Source organism: Thalia democratica, chromosome 7 (genome assembly GCF_965202585.1).
Source record: "Thalia democratica chromosome 7, ktThaDemo2.hap1.1, whole genome shotgun sequence".
Taxonomy (NCBI): Eukaryota; Metazoa; Chordata; class Thaliacea; order Salpida; family Salpidae; genus Thalia; species Thalia democratica.
This window is the reverse complement of record NC_139171.1, coordinates 47,314,798-47,331,685: the sequence shown is the minus strand read 5'-3', so window position 1 is coordinate 47,331,685 and position 16,888 is coordinate 47,314,798. Positions and strand designations below refer to the sequence as shown.

The 16,888-nt window shown below is 25.0% G+C and overlaps 1 protein-coding gene across 2 annotated transcripts in view; it reads right to left on the bottom strand.

The window, feature by feature from the left end:
* LOC145840333 (uncharacterized) overlaps positions 1-16,888 on the bottom strand; it is a 38,646-nt gene that overhangs the window by 14,203 nt on the left and 7,555 nt on the right. Inside the window, exons 11-23 of one of the 2 annotated variants that reach the window (XM_082947557.1) lie at positions 13,198-13,346; positions 12,408-12,501; positions 12,174-12,290; positions 11,620-11,730; positions 9,842-9,982; positions 9,652-9,774; positions 8,412-8,522; positions 7,628-7,768; positions 7,225-7,347; positions 5,221-5,361; positions 3,289-3,419; positions 2,193-2,636; positions 140-173 (exon numbers count right to left, since the gene is read on the bottom strand). In XM_082947557.1, the coding sequence (XP_082803683.1) occupies positions 140-173; positions 2,193-2,636; positions 3,289-3,419; positions 5,221-5,361; positions 7,225-7,347; positions 7,628-7,768; positions 8,412-8,522; positions 9,652-9,774; positions 9,842-9,982; positions 11,620-11,730; positions 12,174-12,290; positions 12,408-12,501; positions 13,198-13,346 (1,860 nt within the window). The remainder of the gene's footprint in view (positions 1-139; positions 174-2,192; positions 2,637-3,288; positions 3,420-5,220; positions 5,362-7,224; positions 7,348-7,627; positions 7,769-8,411; positions 8,523-9,651; positions 9,775-9,841; positions 9,983-11,619; positions 11,731-12,173; positions 12,291-12,407; positions 12,502-13,197; positions 13,347-16,888) is intronic. The other variant, XM_082947558.1, reaches the window with a different exon arrangement.

Here is a 16,888-nt window from a genome sequence, read left to right as displayed (position 1 = left end):
ACTATTACAAGAAGTTCGAAATTCAGTATTAAAAAACCAATATAGATCAACAATATTTTGGAAAAAAAGTTGAATATAGACATAATAGCATTTAATTTACGTTTCTGACTTTTGTTTTAATAGTAATTTAACAACTTACTTTTTTCTCCAATAGCTTCTGCTGTTGAGTTAGGCTGTAATTGTAAATAAGAAGATAAAAACTTGTAGATAATACAAAAGTTTGCATAGGTTTTATCTACAATTAAATTAAATAATATAAATAAAACTATTAACTGATTTAAAATAGTTTAGCTTTTAAATGCTTTCAGACATAAGATTTGTGTAATTGAATGAAAAGTATAAAATTAAAAAAAAAGTATAAATGATTTTTAAACGATAAAACTGTATTTTAAAACGGTAATGAACAAACATATCAATAACAATGTACTAAAAAATATATATCAAATTATTTGTTAACAATTTAACTTATATACTTGCAAATGCTAAAAATTTGAATTTTGTTCTAAATACAACATTTACAAGTATTCAATTTAAATAATAAAACTATTTTTCAATACTTGACCTAAACTTTCAATAATCCAAAACCTTTAGAAGTTAAACTGTTTATTTGAACTTATATTATAATTAGAAAAAATATATATAACTGTTCAAAATATAGATTTAATCGTTTGCTAACAAAAGTTTCACAAAAATATATGTATATGTTAAGGTTAAGGGTGGTCGAGACTATTTTTAGAAAAAGGGAAAATTTTATCTTATACCGAAGTCTAAGGTATGAACTAAAAGTATTTTTTATAAAATAGAAAATTTAAATTAATTTAAAAGAAAGAGTAAGAAAAAGTGCATTGTAAAAAGTTTTTGATACAAAAGTATGGACCACAACTTTTTCATTGTCAATTTTCTCGATAATTTACTGAAAGCCTGTATTATTTTTCTGTTTAGAGATAGAAACCTTAAATTTTGGAAAACACGATTCAGGGTTGCCACTAGTTTTTGAGAAAATTTTTCCAGGTTTTCGAAAGTATACATTTTTAGGCCTATTTTTAGTTTATTGTCTTATGTAATTAGTTTTTAAACTATTTTTGTTCAAAGTTCCAAGTTTTCCAGGTTTTTCAAAATTTCTCAAATACCAGGTTTTTTTAGCTTAAAATGTCAAGTTCTAGGTTTTTCCAGGATTCCAGGTTTTGTGGCAACCCTGACGATTTAAACAGTTTAAAAAAGTTCTTAAATATTTGAAGATAAATATCAAAACTACAAAAAATCGTCTTTTTTAACAAAATCATTGTACTGTGATAAAATATTTCCTCCGTTAGAACAATTTAAACATTACTGCTGGAATTACTTTAAAAAAAATTTTTTAATGGTTAAAAAATGAAGAAGAAAAAAAATTTTTATATAGTATTTTTGCCGTTTTAGCTTTCACCTTTCTTAAGAAACACATTGAACTCACCAAGTTTAAATCCTTAAATCTTTGAATATCATTTAGCAATAAAAAGAGTCGGATAGCATAAAACTCTAGAAAATTTAGATTAACTTATAAAAAATAATTTGGGACATCCTAAAGCCTTAAAATAAACTTGCTCTTTTAAGTATAAAAGCTTTTAAAATTTATTACAATAGTAGTACAGTTTTCTTAAGTTATGCTAGTTTATAATTAAAATAACATTAAGGTAACTAGAAAATCATAATTAAACTACTCAGAATTGTTACTTTTTAGTGTTGTTTTTTCTTCACAGTTTTTTATTTCAATTGCTTTTTGCAAAACATTTGCAATTTTTTTTAAACTCTAAAAAAAGTTCTGATTTAAAACAAACAGATGTAAAATTGTAAAACTAAATAAGCTTTATCACCACAACTTTGCAAACGTCTTAAGCCTCAATCTCACAGAAAATAAAACAAATTAAATTTGTAATTATAATTATTTAATTATTGTTTGCTTTAAACAGCAACCAATTCTATCGAGAATTTTTCTCAAGCTCGCATACATGTTGGGAAATTGAGTAATAAAAATTCAAAGCAAATTAATAAAAGTAAAAAAGATTGCATCAATAAAGTTATAACTTATTATCTACTCTATAGAACTTTTATAATTTTTAGTACCAACAAGTCTTAGGACTCATTGATATCATTGTGCACAATTAAACCTGGCTGCAGAACAATGCTATAAAAAACTAAAGAAATGTTTTACTAACTTTTCGGTTCAACAACGAATCGTTACTTTTGTCGCTTTGTTTTTCAAACGAAGCAGACTCGAGAACACTTTTGGGTTTGGTCAGGCCCTTTGACTTCTTCAAGCGGTCTTCTGACTCGTTGAGAACTTCGAAAAAGTCGTCGTCGTCGCTGAACAAGCTCAGCTTCGAGTTGCGCGACAGCTTCGAGCCGCTTCTCTTCTTCGGCGCTCCGAAAAGACCGTCGTCGTCAGACTCGCTGCTGAACAGCGACGATTTCGCTGCTTTTTCGTTTTTACTGACCTTTTTCGGCGGCACTTTTGCTTTCAGGCTAAACGGGCTGCCACCGCTGGAAGACTCGTCAGAGTTGAACAAACTCGACGCTTGTTTTACTTTTGAAAGTGTTTTAGCTTTAGATGAGTTCAAACTGCTTTTAGCTTTTTCTTTGTTATCATGCAAATCGCTTTTCTATAAAAAATTAACTGCAGCTGTAATTAAAAACGCTTAGTACAAAATATTGCAAATACTGTAAATAAAACTTTGATTTCGTATAGCAAGAAATTTTTTATTTGTGATTTCAATTACAATTCAAGATTATAAAAATCATTTAATGTTAACCTTTGTTGACACTTTATTTAAAATAATAACATTAAAGAAATTTTTGCTATACATTTGTACTTCAATAACTAGTCTTTAACTTAAATAACTGGAATAAAAACAAAAACATACTTTTATCTAAAACTTTGAGATACAAAGTTTTAATAACAGTTAATATTAAATATTTCTATAAAAGAGTCAAAACAATTAACATAGCGTCAATAAATTAACATAATTGAACAAATCAAAAATATTCAACTGCTAAAAGTTTGTAAAACTTTAAAAACTATCCAAAACTGTGAAATTAGTGTTCAATCATATAAACAAATAAACCTATTTAGCAATTTAGGCTTGAAAATTTGAAGAATTCTTATAACAATACATGTGATTAATGTTCAAACCAAATAAAAGAAAAAATAACCAATAAAACCAAGTCATAGTATTCACGTTATTGATTGCTTTCACTTTATATTTTTGATAAATTATAATTAAATCAAGATTAGTTTATAATTAAATAACTAACAGCAAACAAATCATCATTGTCATATTTGTCGGAATCTGATTGGTTAGGAGCAACTTTGCTTTTAATAGCTGCTTGTAGGGAATTTCCGAACATTGAAACTCCACCAGCTGGTTTCTTGCTGGGTGCCGACTCTTAAAGAAAATACTTGTAATCATAACTTTTTATTAAATAGTTTAAGCTACTAGACTTATAAAAAAAGATTGCCGCTCTTCGAAGATATAAAAAATTAACTTCAGTCACTAAAAACTAGCCATAATCGGCCTTGGTTTATAAAAAACACTTTAAAAACATTTTTAAAAAGGGCAACTCACTTTTTTTAAGACTTAAATATGTTTATACTTAATGATAAAACTCACTAAGAAAATGATTGTATTTGATTGTGCAGTCTATGTTTACAAAACGACATAAATAAACAATTTTTTAGCAGAGTAAAATATGTAAAAAATAAAGTACATAAAGTTTTTAAAACTATATGAAAATTAAGGATTTTTGAGCATACTTATTTTTTATCTTTGTACAACAGTAATCGTTTAACAAAAAATATCCATATTAAACTTGTAGAAACTAAACTAAATCAGAACATAATAAGGTAGAATAACGTAATAAACAAAGTATAGTCAGTTTAAAAGTTATTCAAAACATTTAAAAACACTAATTATTTTTAGTTAAATATCATTACTTAATAGCAGGATTGGTAAAACCTTATAAAATTGTGTATATTGAGTTAAAACAATACATTTGTGCAAAAGTAATTAAATTTAAAACTTGTTAGTACAAATAGTTGTTCCTCAACTTTTTAAAATCTGTGCACAGTGGATTACTGAGTTTGTACTTTTTTATTACAAAAACTGCTCTTTTTATGGTTAGTTTCTCTTTTTGTATAAATAAATAATAAAGTTTTGTATCAAAACTTGTTTAGAACAACCAAAAATAGTTTTATTTTTTTAAGGATGTAAAATAAACCTGTTTTTTTATACGAAGTATTTTTTTTACTCAGTTAAATAATTTTTATGCACAATTGCAAACTGTGTGATACTTTGTGAAACACTGGTATAAATATGTAATAGCTTTGTTTGCTTAAAGCAGAGTTTCCAAAAATTTTAATCAAAAGGCTCCCTTTAAATAAATCTAAAAAGCCATGGCCCCCTCTAACAAGATTACTGAAAAAAACTACCATTAACAACACTTAAGACCTTTTATTTTGCTCTTCATCACCAACTTCAGAATATCTAGTGTAAGTTTCAAATCTACCAATAAAAACACCTACGACCTTTTTTAATCTTCGTCATCAACTTCAGAGTATCTAGTGTAAGTTTTAATTATGACCTCATGGCCCCCCTTTAAGGAAACTCTTTTTGACTCTGTGGCCGCTTTATTGTTCATGGCCACCTAAACTTCTGTCATGGCCCCCAAGGGTGCCACTTTGCCCACTTTGGGAAACCCTGGGTTAAGGCAACAACAAAAACTTCAAGCACAAAAACAAAAGTAACTTCACATTACTAAAATTTGACAAATTTGTCATTTTGATAGACAAAAAGTTAAAATCCCATTACTGCCTTAATCGACCTAAAAACTATCAATTTAAGCAAGCTTTTCAAAAATATATCATTAATTAATCATTATAAGTAAATTAAATTGATAACTTGTTATAATTACTCAATATTATCAAAAATCATTTATCCCTCAATTATTAAGAGACTTACTAAACTATTAATCTAAAGGTAAATTTCTAGCTACACAACATTAATGATGAAAGTTTATGACAAAAATAATTTATTTAAACAGTGTTCTCTGTTTGTCAAACTTAAAAAATAAGTTCTTTTAAAATATGTTAAACTTATATTCAAGCAACTTTTTTATTTTCACTTTTTATTTTAAATTTACTTATCAATTATCTGGTGAATAAATGTTTACTAAAGAAAAATTTTATACTTATTTCATTGTCAGACCAATCATCATTGTCAGATTTTTCGGAATCTGATTGGTTCGGAGCAACTTTGCTTTTAATAGCTGCTTGTAGGGAATTCCCAAACATTGAAACTCCACCAGCTGGTTTCTTGCTGGGCTGCACTTCTGTTATGTACAATTTAGTTAAAAATGAATACTGAAAAATAAAGTTTTAAGGTCGTGCTTGACTGCGTCAGCCTGATTTTAAGGGTTAAGTGAAAAGTAATAATAACATAGTATTTTTTTAATAATAGATATTTTACTACTTATGTCTTTTCTTAAATATTTTTTTTATTGTAGTAGTTTTAAGTTTGAAAAAAAGGTTATAAGGAAGTATAAACATTAAACTAATTTACTTATAAACATTTTGAAATTATTTTACACTGTATGATATTATAAAACATCAAGTTTAATGTTTCAATACATATAAAAGAATCGAATTCGATCAATTTGGTATGACTAAACCCTTTTTTTAATTTGAGCTTGTCTCACGGCATAAAAAAAGTTCAGGAAAATCAGACTTTTGCCGATGTTTCCTGATCGCTTTCAATATATAAGCACTTTTTCTAAATACTTTTATTATGTTCCAGAGGAAAAACATTAGACAAATAGAATTAAAATTTCATCATGTAAAACCATTCATTGATTAGATTTGGGTTTGGTAGTCGTTTTTTAAGTGTCGGGCTAGGTTTAACATTACCTAAAAATTTATTATATCGCGGGCAACTGTAATTTTGAAAAATATAGTAAAAAGTAAAAGTGAAAAAAAAGTTTAATGCAAGTTTAAAATAAAAACTTCTTTAAATGAAGATCAACAACTAGGTTGAGATCACATCTTAATATACTTATAATAAAAATCTTAAGTTTGCTTGTTTTGCAAGTGTTGTTTCCAAGCTACAAAAAATAAAATTACTAAAAAACGTCACGGCCGCAGAGTTGTGCTTGGTGGGTTGGCATTACCCGTGGGAATCAGATTGCCGCTCCCTGGTTCAGGTGTTATTTCGGGGACAGGTTCAAAATCCACCCGCGACCAAAATCCACCCAGTAAAATTCGAGAACCGCTTACCGATCGAAGGTAAGGGTTAGGGGTAACAGTGATAGTGAAAAATATATAACAAATAAATAACATAAAAAAGCAAAAAATACAAGTTTATTAATTATATATATAAAATTAATTGATAAATAAAGAAAATATTTTTAAAAAATGGGTGGATTTTGAACGTGGGTGGATTTTGATAGTATACCGTTATTTAGTTAAGTAAGTGTTAACTTATCTTTTTAAAAGTAATTTGTATAGTAAAAATTTAGTAAAAATAATTTTTTAAGCAAGCCATAATTGTTTATATTTTATAAATTAAGTTAAAATCAGAAATGTCACTAAGTTAATACACTACATTTAAGCTAAATCTATCAATAACAAAGACTTGTTAAAACTAAAAAAAAATAATATTTTTCTAAATTATTCATTTGGAAAAGTGGAGATGTCAACAAATTAAAAAAACGAAAAGTCACAAGGGCGATCATAACGACTAATACAGTTTCCCGCTATGGAAATAAGTTTAAGTTTTCAATTGTATTTAAAAAATAATTAGTTTAAATCATCGAATTTTCAATTGAAGTAATTTGACATATTCTAATTTAAAATGTCAGAATTTGAGTTATCAAAATTAAAATTGACGTAACATGGGATGCAGTAACTTAAATTGTCGACTGTAAATTGTTACAAGATTTAATTAAAAATATTGTAATTTGAACTTTTGAATTCGAATTGTCTAAATTTAAAATTTCGTAACTTGAATTTCAGATTTTGAAAGTTTGTGCAAAGATAAAAACTAAGAGACAAAAAGTAAAACATTAAAAATAAAATAAAAACAGTCTATACTCTATTTAAATCAGAATAATAGAAATAGTGCATATTATGAAAAAAAAAAAATTAAACAAATTAAATATGTGTAAAAACTAAATTTTCAGTACTTTAAATACTCTTACCTTTTTTAACTTTAGGAGCATCAGTAAACAAGCTGTCATCATTATCGTCAGAAGAATTTTCACTATCAAACAAAATTGACTTGCTTCTTTTTTCAGTGGGCTTCACAGGAGGTGGTGTGACTTCTGTAAGCAATTCAACAAAAAAAACATATTATTTGTTATAAAAAAAATAAAAATAATTTATAATTTAATGTAAAAAAGATTTTACAAAGTGTTGATTAAATCAGAATATAAATCTTAGTTTTTGCTATAGTATTATTAAACTAGGATAGAAAGTTTATACTTTAACAAGATTTTGTAAATTTATTGAACAGATAATTATCATGTCGATTAAAATTTGACATACTTTTAAAATACTAAGTAAAAAAAGTATCCATAAAAAGAAGAATTAAATCATTTAAACTTTTTTCGTTGTCAGACCAATCATCTTTCTCAGATTTGTCGGAATCTGATTGGTTCGGAGCAACTTTGCTTTTGATAGCTGCTTGTAGGGAATTCCCGAACATTGAAACTCCACCAGCTGGTTTCTTACTGGGCTGCACTTCTGTTATGTACGATTCGTTAAATATTAAAAAGTTTAAAAACTAAAGAACTCAAGGTTGATTAAAACGTCATAAGAAAGCAGTAACAATTATTTAAAACAGCACAAAAATTTTTGATTTTTTTAGTAAAAGCTTATCCATAATTTCATTTATAAACAGTTACTTATGATATCTTTAAAGATTATACAGAAAATAAAATACTATTTTGCTTCGTTTACATTTTATGTAAACTTTAGTTAGTTTTTAAACATAGACCTTAAAATGTATGACTACTTTTATAAAAATTTGGTTATTTACTTAACCTATTTAAACTAATTTCTACAAAACAGTTTTATTCAAACTTAAAGCAATTTAGACAACATGAAAACATTTTCAGCTGTTTATTAATAAGTATAATGTTCTTCACAGCGCATCTATTATGATATACTAAAAAATGTGAAGTGTAAAATGTAACTCATCTTGTTAGTATCATGAGTAACTTAAAACACTTCATTAAAAAAAATTAATATTATTTCCTTTGAAATTAAGAACTGCAAATCTAATTAAACAAACTACTAAATGTGCTTTTTTAATATTTAGACTGATTAATTTTTTTAGAGTTTTTAATGGTACTTAATAGATAATTAATTTAAAAAATAAATCTACCTTTTTTAACTTTAGGAGCATCATTAAACAAGCTGTCATCATTATTGTCAGAAGAATTTTCACTATCAAACAAAATTGACTTGCTTCTTTTTTCAGTGGTCTTCACAGGGGCTTTTAATGAAATATTATTACTTATGCTAAATTTTTAAGCTGTAATTAGCTGACTTTTCTCTACAACTTTTGTTAATTACTAATAATAAAATATTTATGGAGTACTTAACAGAAGAAGTGGAAAAGTTTTTATTCTAAAACTTATTAAGTAATTTTCAAATCAAAGTTTTTTTATTACTTGAACTTTAAACATAAACTTTAACAAAATAAACAAAGTTTTACACTTTAATATAAAATTATCTGGTTATCTTTATCGTAATAACTTTTAGTAAACTCAAGTAGTTTTACCAAGTTTACTTAATGTTAACATAATAATTGATAAGAATTAAAAGACGAAACAGTTTTGCAAAAAAAAAAAAATTTTAGACCTATATATAAAATCTTCAACTTAAAACATATCAATTGTTTTTTTTGCAAATATAAAATTGTTAGAAGACGAATCAAAATTTTTTGTAATACAAATATTTATATAACAAAAAATAAGGCAACATTTTAGAACAAATTTATTTATTATTGTTTTTACTAAGAAACTTAGATGGGTACTATAAAATACTTTTTATAGAACATAGAAGTTTAAACTAATTTTTGAGATAAGTTAATTTAGTTAAATGTTTCCGATTCTATTTATGGAAAAGGCATTTTTATTACCGATTTTCTATGAGCTTTAGAAATTTCCTAAAAATCTAAATTTCTCCTTCTTTTCTTAGGCAATTAACCTCAAAACTTAAGGAAATGATCAAAAGTGTATTTTGAAAATTTTATTGTAACATAAAGAATAAGAATTTTACTATATAAAAAAATCCTATTAAATTGTTAGTAGTCTTCTTTACCAAAACTTAAAAATACTATTCAAAAATAAAAGTATTTTTACAAAAGGCTTTTGGGGAAGTCATCAAAATACTTTTAACACTGTTTAGTAGCTGAGACCAATATTTTCAAAACTTTAATAACATTCAGAACATTTTAACTCCCTAAAAACTCTTACAAATTTGGAATGGCTCTTTTAAAAATCATTGCATAAATAGCTTACTTCCTTAGGCAATTATTGTAAAACTATACAATAAGCAATAATAAATCAACTTTTAAATTTTAAAAATGTTTAATTAACATAACTCTTTAGCAATCTTACCTTTTTTAACTTTAGGAGCATCAGTAAACAAGCTGTCATCATTATCGTCAGAAGAATTTTCACTATCAAACAAAATTGACTTGCTTCTTTTTTCAGTGGACTTCACAGGAGGTGGTGTGACTTCTGTAAGCAATTCAACAGATAACAAAAAAGTACTATTTTACTAAATAATATTTTCATACAAACAAACTTTTTTCGTTGTCAGACCAATCATCATTGTCAGATTTGTCGGAATCTGATTGGTTCGGAGCAACTTTGCTTTTAATAGCTGCTTGTAGGGAATTCCCGAACATTGAAACTCCACCAGCTGGTTTCTTGCCTGGCTGCACTTCTGTTATGTACAACATATAAAATAAACTTTATAAAAATTAAATGCAATTAATCCAAGGCTGATCAAAACGTCATTAAAAAGCTGTAATGTTTTTTAATACACTATTTTTGTTTTGGTTTAGACACATTTAAGTTTTATAAACAATGCTCAACATAAATAGCTTATTATGCATTTAAGCAAAAGTTTTAAACTACTTTTCGTTTCGATAAAAGAATGTCTGAATAAGTTATAATATAGTTCTTTTACACATAAGATATGTAATTTATTATCTTCCATAAATTAATTTAGTTGCCGACAACCTGAACAATAAGTTAAATCTTCAAGACAGTTTTTTAAACATAATGTATAAAAAACATTGTATCTTTTAATTTGTAAACTTAAGAGAATATCAAATTTGTTTTTAAAACTTGTTAAGACCAGGGTTGCCAAATGTTTTTGGCAAATTTTCTCAAGGTTTACACAACTTATTCCAGGACTTTAAAATTACACATTTAAGTGTTTATTTTTAGTTTAAAATTAAGTTTAACGTAAAAACTGTGTTATATAGTATAACGACATTGAAAAAATGTATTTAAGCCCCTTTAAATATGTGTTTTTTAGTAAAAAAAAAATTGATTATGACAAAAAAATTTTATCTATAATTCTATAATCTATACGATGGATTTTTTGTTTAAAATCGAAATTTTACTACTTAACATGTAAAAGTTGTTAAAAATTCCAAGTTTTTCCAGATTTTTTTATAGCCTAAATTGTCAAATTACTGGTTTTTTCAGGATTCCAAGTTTTTGGCAACCCTGTAATGCCTATTATTATTGAAAATTTAAGGCATTTCTTTGCTAAATTTATGAGTAAGTTTTTAATTTTAAACACAAAAAGTAGCTCGGCTATTGAGAGCTTTAATATAGTTTTTTTTTATATAATCTACTAACAAACAAATAACAAAGAACATACAAACAAATAACAGTTTCGATCAAAACTTAATTTAATTGCTTAAATAGTTATTTGTAAATTTATAACAATTAATTCTGACAGAAGAATTAAACAAAAATCATAAAATATGTTTAATATTGATACATAAAAGAACTACATCATTCATTATTATACTTTTTTTTTAACAATATACACAAGTTTGAACACAAACCACATCATTTAGTTTAATTTTTTTAATTATGCAACAAAAAAATTTTCATGTATGTTTAGGAAAAAACACTAATTATGAACTTAATAAGATTTGGTAGGTTATTTAATGTTTTTCCGTATAAAATTTTCAACAAAATCTTTTTCAAAGTTTTAAACAAGTATTTTAAAAATAATAGTTTAGAAACAAATTCTATAACAGAAGAACTTGCTAAATACAGTTTCCAATATAATACAAATAAATCAAAACAACTTTATAACGTTAGAAATTTCATATCAATTGATCATTATACAATATTTCAAAGAAAAGGAATTAAATTAGCTAGTTATTCAACAAAAGCTACACTAGCAGTGATGCACAGCTTTTTATTGAAAAAGAGCTGATGTCGCAAAGTTAAAAAAATTAAAAGTATTTTTTTTTGGTTGACTAAATTGATTGTGAAAGATGTGGTTATAAGCTAATTAATATACTTTACTTTTAATAAACAATGTAAGAATACCTTTTTTAACTTTAGGAGCATCATTAAACAAGCTGTCATCATTATCGTCAGAAGAGTTTTCACTATCAAACAAAATTGACTTGCTTCTTTTTTCAGTGGGCTTCACAGGTGCTTTAAATGAGTTATTAATATTTGTTTTAGTTTTTCTTTAAAATGTGCTACAAGTTTTATAAATAACTTTATGCTAAATTTAAATAACATAGCTTTAAAAATTTATACTTAAATTAAAATACTTAATTTATTGTAATTAAATCATTAAATAAAGCTTACCAATACGTTATCTCACGTGTATGTATATAATAAAAACTGTCTATTGAATAATTCAGTACCTAAAGTAGTAATAATAAAGAAAACTTGTAAGTTTATTCAAATCAACAAACTTTAACTAAACACATGAATACATTACCTACTACACTTATACAATTATATATATAACCTAAATAATTAACCTAAATAATTTTGTTTTAATAATTCATACTTGCAGTAATAAATTAAACAATAACAATAAAAATGATGGTAAAGTTTTATGTTTTTTTTTTACTTTTACAACTCACCTTTGTTGCTAGAAGCAAACAATCCGTCATCACTTTCGCCACTGTCCGCAAACAGCACGGACTTTTTCGCAACTGACTTTTTGGAACCAACTTGTTTCGGTGGATCAACTGGCTTCTCTGAATTAAAATTCACGTTTAAAAATTACTACAATCAGGCTTGAATGTTAATGGAATGTTACATTTATTTTTAATTTGAAAAAAAATTTTTAAACAAGTATATTTAGATTTAAGTACTTGAATCTCCGATAATTTCTCCCTTAGCATGCTTTTCACTTTTTCTATTTGCACTTTCTTCGTCATCGTCGGACACTTCAGCCTTTTCATCACCCTACCACAAGTAGGAAATTAAGAAAATGTTAAGGATGATGTTAAAAAGTTAGAGCATAGTTTTGTTTTTATTTACTAAGTTTAGGTCGTAGTAATCTCGCAAATAAAAAATAAAAATGCTAAATGAACTATATTTTCTGAATCATTAGTTGAATTGAACCACAAAACAAAGAAGTCTCAAAGAAAATGCCTAAAATATGAAATTATGTGGTTTTAAGCTTTTTAATATGCTTTTTTTGAATAAATATCACGTGTTTCTGATCTTTAAACTTTTCCTAAAAATACACTTTAAAATCAAGTATCTTATAATATTAAATAAAATTATTCTTTTAATAAAAATCACTAACAGTAATTTAGTTTAATAAAATTCTAACATTAACTTTTATATGCTGTGTCAACATTAAAAAAAGTTTACTTATGAATAGATGGTAAAAGTTTATAATCAGAAGATTGTTGTAGTTTATTATATATATTAAACATTTAATTTTATTTTTTTGATAATCAAGGTTTTTTTTTAATCTATATCAATCCTTACTTATACATATTGAAAATTTTATTCAAAAACCGTCAAGGTTTTCGTGATCACCTTTTCAATACTTAATTCAAATAAGACAAAAATATGCATAGTACATAAATTTTCTGATCTTACTCAATAAACACACGAATGTATTTTTATTCTACTTTCAACGGGCGTTACCTTGAAAAAATTCTTCTGGATAGCTCCACCAAAAAGACTGATGCCACCTTTAGGTTTGTTTTTCTTGGGAGCCTCAGCAGCCGGTGTTTCTTCCACCTTTTCGTCAATGTCGCTTTCAGAGTCAGATATATCTGCTCCGTCGAACAATCCTTTTTTGTATATTGTATTAAAGTTTTTGGTAACCGACACTTAAATCTTTTGGTGCTTTGTTTGATATGTAAATACCAGGGGCGTCGCGTGGGGTGGCACACTGGAGCTGCAGTCCCACCTACTCAAAAAAAAAAAGAAAAAAAAAGAAAATTTTCCTTTGTTTGAGTTTTCCTGCTTTTTTTAATTGAACTTAAAGATAAATTTGTTAGTTTTTCAAATTTTACATTCAGTTTTCAAATATTCGTTAAATGGCTGGCGCTGCAAGCTAAAACTGTGTGTGCTGCATTTTAAACATATACAAATATCCTATACAAAAAGTTGTTGAAAAGCTTATTTTTGGAGCTGCATTCAATGCAGCGTTATGTGAATTAAACTGAATATAAAGAATATAGTGAATATGAGTATACTGCTAATTAGTTTTTGAACATTGTACATTGAAAAAACTACTAAATGTAAACAACTTGAATACAGTGAAAGCAAAGTTTAGTTTTTGAGGTGAAAGTTGCAAGATCAAAACCCAGTGGTCAACACATATACAAAAAAATCTATATAAGCCAAAAGTTTTAACAAGTTTTTAAAGGATATTATTAAAAAAAATTCAAAATTCAATAAATTTGTGTGTGTTTTATTGATAATTCTTTAAAAAATGGTCATTAAGTTTTTTTTTATATATCATAATTTTTTATTCCAGATTACCTTAAAGTAAAAGAAAATAAAGACTACCTATCTTATTTACATAAAATTATTGAATTTCTTTTAAATATAACTAACTTTGTTTGATAATTTTTAATATTGAAATAAGCAATATGTAGCTAACAAGTTACATGCAATTTTTAAATGTAACTGCCTTATATTGATAATAAAATTTGTGTAAAAAATAAAAATTTTCAAGTTTAGATCTACAACCTAAAGTTTTCTCAACTTAATGTAAAAATATTTAGAACAAGATTATGATTAAAGATATAAAAAAAAAATATTTTAAACTAAATACCACTCAAAAATTGAAAACTCTATTCTTAAAAAATTTCAAAAAATCTTAATTATTTTGCTAAAAAACTTTGTTAACAATTGCTGAAAATAAAGGAAAAGGTAAGATATAGTGAAATAGTTTTTTTTCTGTAAAATTGCTTACATAAAGAACCTTTTGTTGCCCTAGTTTTATTTTAAGCATCTATTTGATTCTGATCAAAATAACAAAAAAAATTTTAAAAAGAACTCTGATACCACTCCATGATTTCTGTATGTTTTGACATGAAATTTAAATTGATATTAAAGCATTTATAAAATAGGTTAATACAGCTTGAGCTTACTTTGTAGACTTTTAAGTAAACTATAAATTGTTTTGAATTGCTCTTTGAATTGAATTTTGACATATAGTTAATTAAAGTATGAGAGCACTAAAATTTTATAAAGAGAGGAAAGTACAAACTGACTTAACAAAAGAAAAACTAATTGTTTATTTCCAGTTTGATTTTTTAGGCAAATACATTAAAGTTTTTAGATAAACTTACTTACACAACAAAAGACAATTCTCATAGTTAAACTTATATCAACCTGTTTTAAAACTAACAAGTTTCATCTATTTAATTTAAATGAAAAAGTTGTTTAATACAAAGGACATAGGGGGTCTATCATATTTTTATAACAAAAATTAGCATTAGAAATTGTATTAAAGCGTTACTTATATATTACAAGATACTTTTCACATTAAAAAAAAAAGCTTTGAAATATCAGTACCGTGTAAAGATTTTCACAAATAGTTCAACACGAGCATAATTAATTTTTTAGGTTGTTTTAAAAAATAACAACATGCAAACTACAAATTATAAAGAATGGACTGTGGATCAGCTTAAACGCCTTGATATAAATGCTTTGTATGAGGTTGAAAAGCTCAAGTTAAAAAACAGCAGACCAACACCAGATATTTCAATTACCCAAGAGTGTACATCAAGAGGTTTGAAGTTTATTATATGACTAAGCTAAAAGTTTGAACTATATGAAAAAAAATTATTTTATTTTATATATGTGTTTGTTACTTTAAAAATGAAAATATATTATGAGGAAAAAGTTATTATGTTTACAGAGATTGTTGCAGTTTTAACTAAAATATTAGCTTTATAACTTAAGGTCTTTAGAGCTAAGGTATATTTGAAACATTGTTTCATCCTAATATATTTTTTAGCTGAGATTAATTAAGATTATTTTGTTTTGTGTTTTTGATTAATATTTATTGTTATTAAGTATTAAAGTTTATATGTTACTTTCAAACTTTTAATTTCTATAGTTTGCAAATAGGAACTACCTAAAATATTTTATTTTATTTTTAATTCTCTGTACTGAATGCTACTTTTGACTAAACTTTATATTTTATTTTTTTTCAGATACATTATATGTTTTTAGTTAGTATTTCATTAATTTAGATGATAATGCTTGTAGGTTATTTTACAAATTTTATTTTTTTTTAGTCAACAAATTAAGAACTATCACATAGATTTTGCTTTGTTTGTTAATTTTGTATATGAAAACTAATTCTGACTTAACTTCAATTATGTTTTTAGTAAAAGTTAGTTGTTTTAGATAATAATTTTTTGATCCTAGATATAAACTTTTAAAGGTTATTTTACAACTTGTAGTTATTTAATTTGCAAACAAAGACCTTTTAAACAAACTTTGCTTTATTTGTTTATTATCTATATTGAAAGCTAATTCTGACTAAATTTTTCTTTTTAGTTTTTTATAACTGATATTAAAATTATATATGTTTGAAAACGTATGTAGAATTTTATTTAATTTTTTAGTGTGTAAAACTATTTTAATAATAAAGTCAATTTTTTTTACTGCTGTAATAAGTATAACTTTTTCAAGACCTTTGTGTTGCATTGTAAAAGTTTTAAAAGAAAATTCCTTCTCGTGTGATTTTTTTTTCAATTTTAATGTTATTTATTATATTGAAAAATAAGTAAGTAACTCAAAAGAAACAAAGTTACTGTTTAAAGCAATTTGTTTTTAATTGCTTTAAAAGTTACTTTACTTTTTGAGTTAACTTTACAATCTACAAAAAAGTTATTAATGAAATTTTTTGATCCTTAATTTTAATTTTTTTAACATGTTTTCGTTTTTTTGTTAATAAAAGCATTGATACTTAAATAGTTAAATACGTAGTTTTTAATTTTTTTAAAGTTGTATTGTAAGAAGTTATTTAAACACGAAAAATAAATATTTTTTTAATCTGTAAAAAAAAAACTTATTTTGCTCTTATAATTAAGTTATGTTAATACATACAAACTTTTTATCAATGTATGATATATTGTAAATTTATGTACTGTATTATGATAAACTTTTTTAGCAACATAGTAATTTATTTCCTTCATTAAGTACTTTTAAACAAATTTCTCGTATATTTCAAATTAAGTATAAAAGTATAAAATATATATTTTTAAGTATATCATATTTTTTTTATATTCATATTAAGAAGTATTTAAGCTAGTATCTTAAAGACTTTTAGCTTGAAAATTTCCCTATTTATCTTTAACTCCTTGAG